Source organism: Hoplias malabaricus, chromosome 3 (genome assembly GCF_029633855.1).
Source record: "Hoplias malabaricus isolate fHopMal1 chromosome 3, fHopMal1.hap1, whole genome shotgun sequence".
In the NCBI taxonomy this organism is placed as follows: Eukaryota; Metazoa; Chordata; class Actinopteri; order Characiformes; family Erythrinidae; genus Hoplias; species Hoplias malabaricus.
The window spans coordinates 130163-145000 of NC_089802.1; the positions used below are offsets into that span (position 1 = coordinate 130163).

General features: G+C 44.9%; 1 protein-coding gene across 1 annotated transcript in view; it reads left to right on the forward strand.

Annotated features, from left to right (window-relative positions):
* Positions 1-346: 346 nt before the first annotated feature.
* The window catches only part of dpysl4 (dihydropyrimidinase like 4), a 19618-nt gene continuing 5126 nt past the window's right edge, over positions 347-14838 (forward strand). Inside the window, exons 1-11 of the mRNA XM_066663441.1 lie at positions 347-480; positions 5392-5480; positions 6263-6447; positions 7524-7688; positions 11555-11616; positions 12019-12099; positions 12239-12307; positions 12422-12542; positions 12813-12969; positions 13240-13381; positions 14024-14194. Of these exons, the coding sequence (XP_066519538.1) occupies positions 442-480; positions 5392-5480; positions 6263-6447; positions 7524-7688; positions 11555-11616; positions 12019-12099; positions 12239-12307; positions 12422-12542; positions 12813-12969; positions 13240-13381; positions 14024-14194 (1281 nt within the window). The 5' untranslated portion in view covers positions 347-441. The remainder of the gene's footprint in view (positions 481-5391; positions 5481-6262; positions 6448-7523; positions 7689-11554; positions 11617-12018; positions 12100-12238; positions 12308-12421; positions 12543-12812; positions 12970-13239; positions 13382-14023; positions 14195-14838) is intronic.

A 14838-nucleotide genomic window follows, 5' to 3' on the forward strand; every position in this document is an offset into this window, starting at 1 on the left:
CGGTTTGGTAGTTCTAGTGATAAAAGGGGCAGGGAGGGGTGACAGTGGACAGAGACAGGGCTGATAAAAAAGGAGAGGGTGGGGTTGAAGGAGAAGGGGCTGACTGAGAGCACTGAGGTAACAGAAAAACAGAAATGTCTGTGAGAGGGTGGAACAGAGGAGAGAGAGCTTCTCTGAGGTTAAGAGAGAAGTGGTGGAGAGAAGGGGTCTGTAAGAGTAGAGGTTGGTGAAGAGAAATGCGGAGGGGGCTTGTGGAACTTTTGTTCACCGCGTCTTGTAAAGCCCTTATTAACATAAAGCCCACCAGTCCCCCCCCCCCTGCACATGCTCACTGCAGCTTTTCCTCCAACGTGACACACACACACATCCATCCATCTCTCTCTCTCGGTTCTCTTGTTGCCACCCCAGAATTAAACAGCATTCTCCCCTAAACCCGGCGCCATGTCTTTCCAAGGCAAGAAGAACACCCCGCGGTTAACGGTAAGCGGATTGACAGAAGCGCTGGATGGAGCCGCAGGAGGCGGGGAGACATTGAGCCTTTAGCCGGGAGCCGAGAGCTTTTTACCGGGTGCTGATGGGCTAGTATAGCCGCTAGCAAAAAAAAAAAAAAAAACGCTTCATAGCACCGGCTCTGACAACCAGCGCAGGCTGCACGCTACAGGCTCGGCGTAGAGAAATCGTTTAGCAACTGTCTGGTCATGTTAGTGAATAATTGTGAAGGGAAAAGGGCGAATTTATAGTTTTGTGGTGGAGTCCCTAGCGCTGCGCCATTGTTCCCCGTGTCCTCACAAGGGTGGACTCCACTCAGCCTTTGTTTGTCCCCTCTCACTTAGCAGTGCTTCTGTGGTTATAATGACTGCTGTTTTTCCGTTGGTAATGTCTGTTTGCATGGATTCTCAGCCTTGTAGTTAAGCACCGTGTGTGTGTGTGTGTGTGTGTGTGTGTGTGTGTGAGGCTTGCCCACTTTCTTGGATGACCCACATTTGTGCCACACTCTGTGATGGAGCTTCAGAAAGGGTGGGGTTCACTTCTGCTTCAATTTACTTCTCAAAACATAACCCTAGTGTCTTGGGCGTGATGTTGTGGCTGAATGGTGATGCCCTGAACCTCCAGGGGAACATTTTATTGCTTATCTGTTGCTCGGTGAGTGCTCAGGAAACTTAATGTTGATTTCTTAGGAGAAATGGAATGAGGGGAAAAAAAGGAAGTACGAGAAATAAAGGAGAGAGTAGTGTTTAGTTCAAATGGCAAATCTCAGCAAAGCCTGAGATCTCCAAGAAAACTCCAGAGGAAAAGTGAGATCACAGGTCATAGTCTCAGGAGACACATATGAGCAGCAGGGCACTTGTGCTCAAGTCTCCTTTGTCTTTCCTTCTGACCTCGTTGGAGTCTAGGAGAAACTACAGAGACACAAAGGAGTTCTCCTGTTTGACTTGTTTCCTCTGGAATGGTTGTCATTCATGCCTCAGTGTTATTTTTACGTGAGTCAGTGAACATGTAAATGCACTTAAGAGTGTAAATTCACATAAACACACTTTAAACATAACATCCACCTCAGATATAACTCCCACAATGCTTAGTGAAAAGTGTTTACTGGGCCCACCCCATTAGAACTACACTTTACCGTAATGATCATTGTAATCTTTCTTACTGTGTTTTGTGTAAACGGTATCTGACTTCATTATAGGATTCCACCACTCATTCACTCATAGGAAGTCCATAGATTATTACTCAAATCAAGTTTCGAGAAGATCCTGAAGAGAAACGCTGCCCTTTCTTGTTGTTATTTCAGTGTAGATTGAGCTGTACTTTAGTTGAAAAAAGAAAAGACCATTTTAGAAAATCATTAGGATGTCCTTAGTGTCCTGGTGTCAAAAGCTAGGGTATTGTAGTTAATTCCATACTTTAAAAGCCCTTGAATGGGACACGTTATGATAAAGTTTTTTGGTCACTGCATGTGCACGTGCATCTGGAGCCCACCAACCCACACACTGTGAAACAAACCACCCGGTTTTCTGTTGGCTGCCTAGGTCAGAAAATGTGATAAAACCAATTGCTCTGATTTTGAGACTTTAGAATAGTCCCTCCTCCTCATCTGAGTCTCTCCAATCACAGCGCTGGACCCCTGATTATGTGAGAGTGCAAAGAAAACGTTAAAGGAACGTTCTGAACAGGGCTATTTAGACAGGGGGAGAACGCTGCTGTTGGGCTTGATCCTTGTGATATTTTGAAAAAAGCAGGTCACCAATATTTAATTAAGACCCAGAACTGTGTTCACTTGTGGAAAATGTGTAGAATATGTCACTTTTAACCATTGCTATCATCCCATTTTTTACTCATAAAAGCCAAACTAGGCTAAGAAACCTTTCTCAAGATTAAATATTTATTCCAGAGAATGGTCCACATTACTTCTGACAAGTTAAATGTTTGTGTTTTAGAATCAGCGTTGAAAAATGAGACCCAATAACTGATTGAATATTTTCATCTTTTAGTAAGTTAATAGCAGCCTGGTTGTGGAGTTCCTCTGCAGGTTTTGTTCAGATTGCAGAGTGTCATCAGTCCTGTGTTTTCTGGAGCTGTCCTCTCTTACCCTGTCTCCCGCAGTAGAGCCTGAAGCATGGCTGAGGCCCTGAATATGACACAGTCGGCAGCGGGCTGGAGCTGGGCCTGGTCCAGCACTGCCCATGGACTTGTCACAGTGCATTAGCGGCATGATCTGTTTTTTTTTCAGAAGCCTCTCTGCCCTCTGCACAAAGCAGAGCCACTTCGACAGCCTCTGATATCCCTTTAGGACCGATGTGCAAAACATGGCCCGGGCCCTTGCTGTAAAAGTCCATTATTCAATCACGTAACACCACGAGTTAAAGTTCACATGAGGCAAAAGGCTTTATAGAGTTCAGGGAGTCGCCTTCATGCCTCACTGGTCTAATGCACCCAGCAGCCTGGCGTTACTCCATGTAGAAGAAGAACACAGCTAAGAGGAGAGGGTGGGAAGCTATTGTCAAATAGAGTACAAACGTAATCTATCAACAGTCCTTCAAAAGATTAACGATACCATGTGCACATTTGAAATTAGCATTTTCTCAATTACGGATATAAGACAAAAGGCAAGCTGAGATTTTTATTACATTATTAATAAGAACTGTTATCTTATTAGCTTCTTTTCAGCTCAGTGGGAGCTGCGGATGTATCAGATGCACACAGTTTTAAAGCATTTTTGTGAAACTGAATAATTGTAATTCAAAATTCTAATCATTTTAATTTTCCTGTAACTGTTGCTAATTCTCATTTTATTTAAAAAACAAACAAACAAACAAAAAAAAAACCCTACAAATGTTGTGTTAATTTTCTATGTTCACAATCACTAATCACTAACATCAAAATCACAGACACAGTATTATCCACAAGAACAGAAATAATCGATGTACATGCTTCTAGTGCCTTTTCCTTGATGGAAACCTCACGACCACAGTGCCAATAAATTCTGACCTCTGCATTTGACCCTTTTGTGGCAGTGAACACACACACACTAGTGATTAGGGGCAGTGGACACACACGCTCAGAGCAATGATCCTCAGCGCCTGGGGAGCAGTTTGGGCATTCGCTGCCTTGCAAAAGGGCACTTTGGCCATAGATGTTCCTCCCAGTCGAGAGAATTGAACCAGTGACCTTCCACAGCCAAGTCCACTTCTCTAACCTTTAGGCCAGGGCTCGTTTTCTTTGGTGTGGCGTCATCATTTGGGGTGTGGTCAGTATTCAGCTTCTGATGCCTCTACCAGAGGAAGACGTTTGATTGGTCCACAGAGTATGAGGACACATTCATGATTATCGTGGAGATCAACACAGTGAACTGATTGTTCATGTGGACTGCAGTGACAGTGCACATATAAACATCAGTATAAAATGTATAATGATATTTTAATTATAAGACTTCAGTTTTTATTCAAGTTCTCAGATGTTCCTGACTCTCAGTCTCTCGATCTCATTAAACAACACCACGTATTCTACATATTCATGAGGATTTACATACATTATTTGAAACATTTGCTTTTATCTCATCTGTTCCTTTTCAGCCGACTGTAATCTTTTCGTAAGCGCTCTTTCAGACCCAGCTCAGTTCTTATGCAAATGAATACCCTGCTCTCAGATAAAAAAAGGCATTTGGATTTTTGATTTCACTTTAAACATGGTCCTCCAATGAAGACAAAGATAGTATTGTGTGGTGTGGTGTGTTCTCCCTGTGTCTGTGTGGGTTTCCTCCGGGTGACTGTCTGTGAGGAGTGTGGTGTGTTCTCTCTGTGTCTGCGTGGGTTTCCTCCGGGTGACTGTCTGTGAGGAGTGTGGTGTGTTCTCTCTGTGTCTGCGTGGGTTTCCTCCGGGTGACTGTCTGTGAGGAGTGTGGTGTGTTCTCCCTGTGTCTGTGTGGGTTTCCTCCGGGTGACTGTCTGTGAGGAGTGTGGTGTGTTCTCCCTGTGTCTGTGTGGGTTTCCTCCAGGTGACTGTCTGTGAGGAGTGTGGTGTGTTCTCCCTGTGTCTGTGTGGGTTTCCCCCGGGTGACTGTCTGTGAGGAGTGTGGTGTGTTCTCCCTGTGTCTGTGTGGGTTTCCTCCGGGTGACTGTCTGTGAGGAGTGTGGTGTGTTCTCCCTGTGTCTGTGTGGGTTTCCTCCAGGTGACTGTCTGTGAGGAGTGTGGTGTGTTCTCCCTGTGTCTGTGTGGGTTTCCTCCGGGTGACTGTCTGTGAGGAGTGTGGTGTGTTCTCCCTGTGTCTGTGTGGGTTTCCTCCGGGTGACTGTCTGTGAGGAGTGTGGTGTGTTCTCCCTGTGTCTGTGTGGGTTTCCTCCGGGTGACTGTCTGTGAGGAGTGTGGTGTGTTCTCACTGTGTCTGTGTGGGTTTCCTCCGGGTGCTCCGGTTTCCTCCCACAGTCCAAAAACACACGTTGGTAGGTGGATTGCCGACTCAAAAGTGTCTGTAGGTGTGAGTGTGTGTGTGAATGTGTGTGTGTGTGTGTGTTGACCTGTGAAGGACTGGCGCACCTTTCCGGGGTGTGTTCCCGCCTTGTGCCCAGTGATTCCAGGTGCATTGCAATACATGTAGCTTTTTAAAAAGTGAAAACCAATAGTGATCAATGAGCTAAGCTAATATTTAGTTTAATGTGGTTAAAAGACATTAGCTATCTGAACGTTATTAAAGTGACTTATAAATATTCATTGGTTCAGAGCATGTACACAGAAATGTGGGGTTCTGGAGCCTACCAACCCACACACTGTGAAATAAAACAACCCAATCATTCACAAACAGATGTTCCTTTAAGACCCCTATATTCTGTGTAGAATACATCTCCTCTGAAGTAACTGTAACTGAAGTACGCTCTGTGTTCCCTGTTTCTGCAGAGTGACAAGCTCATCATTAAAGGAGGAAAAATCGTGAATGATGACCAGTCCTTCTACGCTGACATTTATATAGAGGATGGGACCATCAAGTGAGTGTCTGTTACACTTTTGCTTTGAGGCAAATCTTTCCATCCATTGAAAAGTAACAGCCTAATAATAACTATTAATAATAACTGTTTCTGACAGTAGATTTAACAAGGGGTACACAGCCAATTTCAGTCAGATGTATAGTCAGCGGTTGTGTAGGATATCATTTGATATTTAATTAGATTGGTTTTCCAATTTCATGATATAAATAAAGTCATAATTAGTCACATCATGTGACTGAGTCTTTCCTAAAACCTCAGCTTGGTGTAGAGTGGTGTTCCCACCGAGGCAGGGAATTGAACCCTTAGGTGCAGGGACATGCATTTTGCTATAAAACTTTAAACCATGATTATTTTCTGAATCAGGAATTTTTTAAATGTGATAAAGAATTGAAATATAAGAATGTTTTTTGTAATTTTGCAGATAAAACACTTATTTTCCATGATGTAGAGGGCTGTTTGAAAACTATTTAAGTACAACACTTAAAATAATATCTTGGTTAAAGGAGCACGCATTCTTGTTCGCCAATGATTCTATTTCACGCTATGAAACAGCCATCACTCTGACACCTGGTGGCCTGGATGAACCTGAGATTCTGTATTAGACCTCCTTTTTTTTACAACAGCCACCCTCATATTGGGGACCCCCTCATTGGAGCATTAACTGTGTTTTTTAATGCACAACAAAGCAATTTGATTTTTCATCCCATGTGAGTTACAGCAAAGCAAACACTGGCCTTTGCTGCACTGTTTGAACTTGAAATATTCTGTCCTCCTTTTTTCAGACAGATTGGGGAGAACCTCATCGTTCCTGGAGGGGTGAAGACTGTGGATGCATACGGACACATAGTGATCCCAGGAGGCATTGATGTCAACACTGTCCTCCACGCCCCACACATGGGCATGACCCCTGCCGACGACTTCTACCACGGCACCCGTGCAGCTCTGGCAGGAGGGACCACCATGATCAGTGTGTAAAACCTTAGCTTTTGTGACGTCAAAACCAGCGGCTTTAGGGTGTCTTTTACTGATTACGTTCAGACTTTAAGAATTCACACACGCAGATCTTATAGAGTACAACCACTGGATTTGGGCTGATCCCTGCCTTTTCCATGCTTTCGAAAAAGGGATTATAAAGAGGGGAGATCTATACTTGCATGGTTGAGGGCTGTAGGGTGTGGCTACAGATGCTCAGAGGGGTTTACAGGGTCCTGGAGAGAAGAAACCATACCTTGAACATTTAAAAGCTGTTTACTGAGACTGTAAATCTGCCTTTTACTGACAGTATGTCATTAAATCTAAATATGTTTACAGCTACCATAGTGAACTTTGGGTTTTGTTGGGGGTTTATTTCTCTTTGCACAGTAAATTACCTGGATTTCACATTTTTATTTTTTTCAGTCAGAAGGAGAGCTGGTAGATATAAATATATGATTGTAATATATTAATAGTAATGCTTCCTACAGGAATTTATGTGCAGGTGAGACACTGAAGTGGGCAGTGCTGGAGCCCAATAGGACAGTGATTTGATAAAAGAATGATCACAGAGTTCAACAGTGATCTGAGGCAAAAGCAGTAGTGTTTATAGGAAAAAAAAACAAGAGACAGTTTGAAGGAATGTGAACATAAATCAGCTGGAAGCAGAGGTTAAAAATGCTCTCAGAGCCAGGAGGATGTTGCTGGTCACTTTTAGGTTTAGGTGGTAAACAGAGGAAGAGGAGGAGTGTATGTGTGTTACAGTAGGAGATGTGGTGTGAGCATGCCCACTCTTATTAAATCACACGAATCAGGGTCACGGTGCTGTCACATACTGTAATCCTCCACTCCCCTCTCCACACTCTGCCAGGTCTTTTCTCCTGTCACAGACAGCTGCACTTTCCCTAGATCCTCGTGTGTTTAGGGGAAATCTCCTAAATCTGTACCTTAGAGTGCAGAGATATTAAATACACTTCATGAGCAACTGTTTTGGGACGCTCCTTCAAACAAGTGAATTCAGATTTGGTGTTTGATAATAAGATCTTTTTGTGTCTTATTTTCTCCTCACAGTTGACCATGTTGTACCTGAGCCTGGCATTAGTTTGCTGGCCGCTTTTGACCAGTGGAGGGATGAGGCAGATAAGAGGTCTTGCTGTGACTACTCTCTGCACATAGACATCACCCGCTGGCATGACGGCATGTTCGAGGAGCTCGAGACACTGGTCAAAGACCAAGGTAACATTTATGTTTTTACAGATTTACTCAACATTTTGTGATAGTTTCATTGTCCATTTCTGTTGCTCACATAATTATTATAGACATGAATCCTTTACTGTTGATTACATATTGATTCACGGAGTATAATATTTTATCAATTTTAGAATAATAGAGTGAATGTATGGAAGAAATTAACAAAATAACCTTATCTAATGAACAAATTTAAACCTAACCTCTGCTTGTGTGCGGCATGCTGGTGCAGCTGGTAGTTGTCACAGACACACAGCTCCAGGGTCCTGGAGGTTGTGGGTTCGAGTCCTGCTCCGGGTGACTGTCTGTGAGGAGTGTGGTGTGTTCTTCCTGTGTCTGCGTGGGTTTCCTCTGGGTGACTGTCTGTGAGGAGTGTGGTGTGTTCTCCCTGTGTCTGCGTGGGTTTCCTCCGGGTGACTGTCTGTGAGGAGTGTGGTGTGTTCTCTCTGTGTCTGCGTGGGTTTCCTCTGGGTGACTGTCTGTGAGGAGTGTGGTGTGTTCTCCCTGTGTCCTCATGGGTTTCCTCCGGGTGACTGTCTGTGAGGAGTGTGGTGTGTTCTCTCTGTGTCCTCATGGGTTTCCTCCGGGTGACTGTCTGTGAGGAGTGTGGTGTGTTCTCCCTGTGTCTGCGTGGGTTTCCTCCGGGGGACTGTCTGTGAGGAGTGTGGTGTGTTCTCCCTGTGTCTGTGTGGGTTTCCTCCGGGTGACTGTCTGTGAGGAGTGTGGTGTGTTCTCCCTTTGTCTGCGTGGGTTTCCTCCGGGGGACTGTCTGTGAGGAGTGTGGTGTGTTCTCCCCGTGTCTGTGTGGGTTTCCTCCGGGTGAATGTTTGTGAGGAGTGTGGTGTATTCTCTCTGTGTCTGCATGGGTTTCCTCCGGGTGACTGTCTGTGAGGAGTGTGGTGTGTTCTCCCTGTGTCTGTGTGGGTTTCCTCCGGGTGACTGTCTGTGAGGAGTGTGGTGTGTTCTCCCTGTGTCTGCGTGGGTTTCCTCCGGGTGACTGTCTGTGAGGAGTGTGGTGTGTTCTCTCTGTGTCTGCGTGGGTTTCCTCTGGGTGACTGTCTGTGAGGAGTGTGGTGTGTTCTCCCTGTGTCTGCGTGGGTTTCCTCTGACTGTCTGTGAGGAGTGTGGTGTGTTCTCTCTGTGTCCTCATGGGTTTCCTCCGGGTGACTGTCTGTGAGGAGTGTGGTGTGTTCTCCCTTTGTCTGCGTGGGTTTCCTCCGGGGGACTGTCTGTGAGGAGTGTGGTGTGTTCTCCCTGTGTCTGTGTGGGTTTCCTCCGGGTGACTGTCTGTGAGGAGTGTGGTGTGTTCTCTCTTTGTCTGCGTGGGTTTCCTCTGGGGGACTGTCTGTGAGGAGTGTGGTGTGTTCTCCCTGTGTCTGTGTGGGTTTCCTTCGAGTGACTGTCTGTGAGGAGTGTGGTGTGTTCTCCCTGTGTCTGTGTGGGTTTCCTCCGGGTGAATGTTTGTGAGGAGTGTGGTGTATTCTCTCTGTGTCTGCATGGGTTTCCTCCGGGTGACTGTCTGTGAGGAGTGTGGTGTGTTCTCCCTGTGTCTGTGTGGGTTTCCTCCGGGTGACTGTCTGTGAGGAGTGTGGTGTGTTCTCCCTGTGTCTGCGTGGGTTTCCTCCGGGTGACTGTCTGTGAGGAGTGTGGTGTGTTCTCTCTGTGTCTGCGTGGGTTTCCTCCGGGTGACTGTCTGTGAGGAGTGTGGTGTGTTCTCCCTGTGTCTGCGTGGGTTTCCTCCGGGTGACTGTCTGTGAGGAATGTGGTGTGTTCTCTCTGAGTCTGTGTGGGTTTCCTCCGGGTGACTGTCTGTGAGGAGTGTGGTGTGTTCTCTCTGAGTCTGCGTGGGTTTTCTCCGGATGACTGTCTGTGAAGACTCTAGTGTGTTCTCTCTGTGTCTGTGTGGGTTTCCTCCAGATGACTGTCTGTGAGGAATATGGTGTGTTCTCTCTGAGTCTGCGTGGGTTTCCTCCGGGTGACTGTCTGTGAGGAGTGTGGTGTGTTCTCCCTGTGTCTGCGTGGGTTTCCTCCGGGTGACTGTCTGTGAGGAGTGTGGTGTGTTCTCTCTGTGTCTGCGTGGGTTTCCTCCGGGTGACTGTCTGTGAGGAGTGTGGTGTGTTCTCCCTGTGTCTGCGTGGGTTTCCTCCGGGTGACTGTCTGTGAGGAATGTGGTGTGTTCTCTCTGAGTCTGCGTGGGTTTCCTCCGGGTGACTGTCTGTGAGGAGTGTGGTGTGTTCTCTCTGAGTCTGCGTGGGTTTTCTCCGGATGACTGTCTGTGAAGACTCTAGTGTGTTCTCTCTGTGTCTGCGTGGGTTTCCTCCGGGTGACTGTCTGTGAGGAGTGTGGTGTGTTCTCCCTGTGTCTGCGTGGGTTTCCTCCGGGTGACTGTCTGTGAGGAATGTGGTGTGTTCTCTCTGAGTCTGCGTGGGTTTCCTCCGGGTGACTGTCTGTGAGGAGTGTGGTGTGTTCTCTCTGAGTCTGCGTGGGTTTTCTCCGGATGACTGTCTGTGAAGACTCTAGTGTGTTCTCTCTGTGTCCGTGTGGGTTTTCTCTGGGTGACTGTCTGTGAGGAGTGTGGTGTGTTCTCCCTGTGTCTGCGTGGGTTTCCTCCGGGTGACTGTCTGTGAGGAATGTGGTGTGTTCTCTCTGAGTCTGCGTGGGTTTCCTCCGGGTGACTGTCTGTGAGGAGTGTGGTGTGTTCTCTCTGAGTCTGCGTGGGTTTTCTCCGGATGACTGTCTGTGAAGACTCTAGTGTGTTCTCTCTGTGTCCGTGTGGGTTTTCTCTGGGTGACTGTCTGTGAGGAGTGTGGTGTGTTCTCCCTGTGTCTGTGTGGGTTTCCTCAGGGTGCTCCGGTTTCCTCCCATGGTCCAAAAACACACGTTGTTAGGTGGATTGGTGACTCAAAAGTTTCCATAGTTAGTGTGTGGATGTGTGTTGCCCTCTGAAGGACTGATGCCCACTCCAGGGTGTGTTCCAACCTTTGCGCCCAATGATTCCGGGTAGACTCCTGACCCACCGCGCCCCTGAACTGGATAAGCGCTTACAGACAATGAATGAATGTTGAACCTCTGCTTGTAAAATAGGTTTGTTACTGTGTGAATATTCATGTGAAGACTATCTGCATTGTTTTGTGGGTTAGTTCCAGCAATTAGGGATTATACAGTATCAGAAAATGAGGAAATTTTGAGACATATTTTAGTTCGCCATAAAAAGAATTGCTATGAAAATAAATGACAAATTTTCTTTTCTGAAACCTTAATATTCAACCAATACCTGATATTTATGTCCACTGTAAAACTAGACTTTTTTTGTAATAGAAGCACTTCATTTCAAGATGAGTATCTGAAAGTACTCTCAAACTGCCCTTACATTCTTCTAACTCACAGGAAGAAATACACGGCAGACAGAGTGTGAATGTGTGCTGTTTATTAGTAGAATTGTTACAGGACTGGATAGGATTCATTCTATTTTTTACCCAGCAATACCTTATAATACTGTTTACATCCTCTATGTCCAAACTGTGTAGACGTGGCATCAAAGATTAAACTGTGTATTTTAATTGTGTTTAAAAGATACGCTCCATACACTTTCCCATAGGAAAGAAGTATATTCAGACCTCACTGTACCCCGTAGTACACCCTCAGTGACAGAATTTGGTCTCTGAAAGGTGTGGTGGCAGCCCATTTTTTACAGAGAATATAGAGCAATAGGATGAAAGGAATATGAAGTCAGATTTCCTGTCTTTGTTATCCACACCTTTAGATCATATTTCACAGGTTTCACTGTGAAATCTGACGTCATGTTTTTGTGTAAAGTGATTTTCAGTCTATCCTTTCATTCTCTGTGCCTTTAGGTGTGAACTCTTTCCTGGTTTTCATGTCTTACAAGGACAGGTTTCAAAGCTCAGACTCACAAGTAAGTCGGAGTGTCTGTTTGTCAATTTAGAGTCTTACTGTCTATTGATTTCTGTGTTTCATAAACCACTGCAGCCTGAGTGCTATGAGTGTGAATCCTAATGGATCATTGCTGAAACATTTAGAGATTTTGTATTTATTCCATGTAACTTAATAAGATTAGTAGCTGGAGTGTGTTCATGTTGATTATAGTAAATTTGATTTGGAATATGGGACTTGGGGAGGAGCACACTAAAAAATCATAAAACCACATAAATAAATACAAACATACACATACATAAAACAATAAACCCATACGTCAAAATACAAACTCAAAAGAAAGTGTATCATTGGATCATAAAGGAACATGGAGATGAAATGTAACAAATGAGGCTTGAGTGAACATGTTTTTGCCTTTCTGCAGATGTATGAGATTTTTAGTATTCTGAGAGACCTGGGAGCTATTGCTCAGGTCCATGCTGAGAATGGTGACATCATTGATGAGGTAAGTTCTTGACCACACTTAAGAAATATCACTGCTTCTTGACTGAATGATTCTCAGAAATCTCTGACTGTCTTATAGTTGATCAGAATTTAATCTTTATTTCCTGGTCTTTTCTTTTTTTTTTTTTTTTTGAATCCAGGAGCAGAAGAAGCTGTTGGACCTGGGGATCACAGGCCCTGAGGGACATGTCCTGAGCCATTCAGAGGAGGTAGACTTGATTCAAAAGTTGGTTAAACTGATAAGGGCACTGTAAACCATACAGTAATTTGTGGCAGTTTAGCTGTGTACATAGTTATTCAGGGTGAGTGATTCTTTTGTCCAGGTAGAGACAGAGGCGGTGTATCGAGCCATCATGATCGCTAAACAGGCCAACTGCCCGCTCTACGTCACCAGGGTGATGAGTAAACCTGCTGCCGATGTCATTGCCAAGGCCAGGAAAAAGGGTACGGATCCCCTCAGTGGTACACTGTTAAAATGCTTTCTTCTGGTAATAATTTCATTGTCAGTGCTTCATTTAAATATGAATACAGTAAATGATGGACTTCCACGGTTACAGTATGCAGTTGTTTTTTTTATTCACTGATAAATAGTACATTTCTGTGAACATAATTCTGCTAATAAGCAGAAACTATATATAATCTTATAGACGAACAAAACATATACAGATGTAAAGCACACACAGCATTAATGATCCCCTTTGTTTTGACTGGTAGGCATGGTTGTTTATGGCGAGCCAATCACAGCCAGTCTTGGCACTGATGGATCACACTATTGGAGCAAAAACTGGGCCAAAGCTGCTGCTTTTGTCACGTCTCCACCACTCAACCCAGATCCAGCCACTCCAGACTACCTCAACTCCATGCTGTCCTGGTGAGAGGCCAATATCGTTGATGACGTTTTTGTTGAAATGTTTATGATATTAAAATCAAAAACGTTATGCCATAAAAGACAAGCAAGCAAGTCAACTTTTCATTATGGTGTTTCCTTACCTCTCATTGCTCACTAGCAGCTCAACACAGATTTAGAGCCAACTGTGTTCTTATTAGTTTAACAACAGAGTTATTGGGCGAAGGTATTTTCATTTTTTTTTCAATTTAAAAATATCTTAGTTATTGAGTATTTTTTTAAACTGTGTTCCAGTGGAGATCTTCAGGTGACGTCCAGTGCACACTGCACATTCTCCACGGCTCAGAAAGCTGTGGGAAAAGACAACTTCGCACTCATCCCTGAGGGGACCAATGGCATAGAGGAACGTATGAGCATCGTCTGGGACAAAGCTGTCGTATGTCTCTCTCTGTCTCTCTGTCTGTCTCTCTCTCTATTTCCCCAACTCCTTTATTGCACAAGTCCTCACTTTTAGTATATATTTATATACAATATTTTTGAGAAATGCTTTGTAGTACTTGTAGTATTAAATAACAGGGAATAAATTAATAATAAGTAAACAGACATTGGTTTTCAAATAGAGGAAATATCACTGCAGTCACAGTTGCTACCAGTTTGAAAAAATAATAGAAGAAGGAGAAGAAGAAGAAGAAGAAGAAGAAACACCTTTACTGATCCCCTTAGGGAAATTGTTTCTCTGCATTTGCCCCATCCGTGGCAGTGAACGCGCAAACACACACTAGTGAGCAATTCTTCACAAACACTAGAGGCAGTGAACACACACACAGCCGGAGCAGGGGGCTGCCAACCACCTCGGCACACAGGGAGCAGTTTGGGGGTTAGGTGCCTTGCTGAAGGGCACTTCAGCCATGAATGAATTTTCTCCTGCCGGTCCAGGCAATTTAACAGGTGACCCTCCAGCCTCAAGCTCACTTCTCTAACCTTAAGGCCACCTCTGCCCCCAGTGACACGTGACACTAATGACACTTATTCTTACACTGAATGTTTCTGATGGCTGTTCTTTCTGTGTGATCCACAGGCCACAGGTAAAATGGATGAGAATGACTTTGTGGCTGTGACCAGCACAAACGCAGCCAAGATCTTTAACCTTTACCCTCGCAAAGGCAGAATCGCAGTGGGCTCTGACGCAGACCTCGTCATATGGAACACTAAGGAGACCAAAACCTTCTCAGCCAAAACTCACAATCTGGTAAGAACTGTTCTGTGTCAGTCACATGGACGTCTGATAGGGTCAGCATGGTGACACAGAAGGTAGTGCTGTTGCCACATGGCTCCAGTGTGTGATCCCTTTAGATGAACTAGGACCTTGGGACCCAGATGAATATAGGTCAGCTCTGGATCCACCACAGCCCAGAACAAGATGAAGCAGGTACAGATACTGAATGACAGTTTCTGATTTCATAATTGTATATTTGTTAAGTCAGACATTGGGCGGCACTGTGGTGCAGTGGGTTTCCTCCGGGTGCTCCGGTTTAATCCCACAGTCCAAAAACCCACGTTGGTAGGTGGATTGGCGACTCAAAAGTGTCCGTAGGTGTGAGTGTGTGAGTGAATGTGTGTGTGTGTGTGTGTGTGTGTGTGTGTGTGTGTGTGTGTGTGTGTGTGAGTGAATGTGTGTGTGTGTGTGTGTTGCCCTGTGAAGGACTGGTGCCCCCTCCAGGGTGTATTCCCGCCGTGCACCCAATGATTCCAGGTAGGCTCTGGACCCACCGCGACCCTGAACTGGATACAGATACATGTGTTACAGACAATGAATGAATGAATATATTTTATGTACATGTTTAAATCTACAGCCAGTTTAATCCATTAGTTGTTTTCTGTAATATATATGTA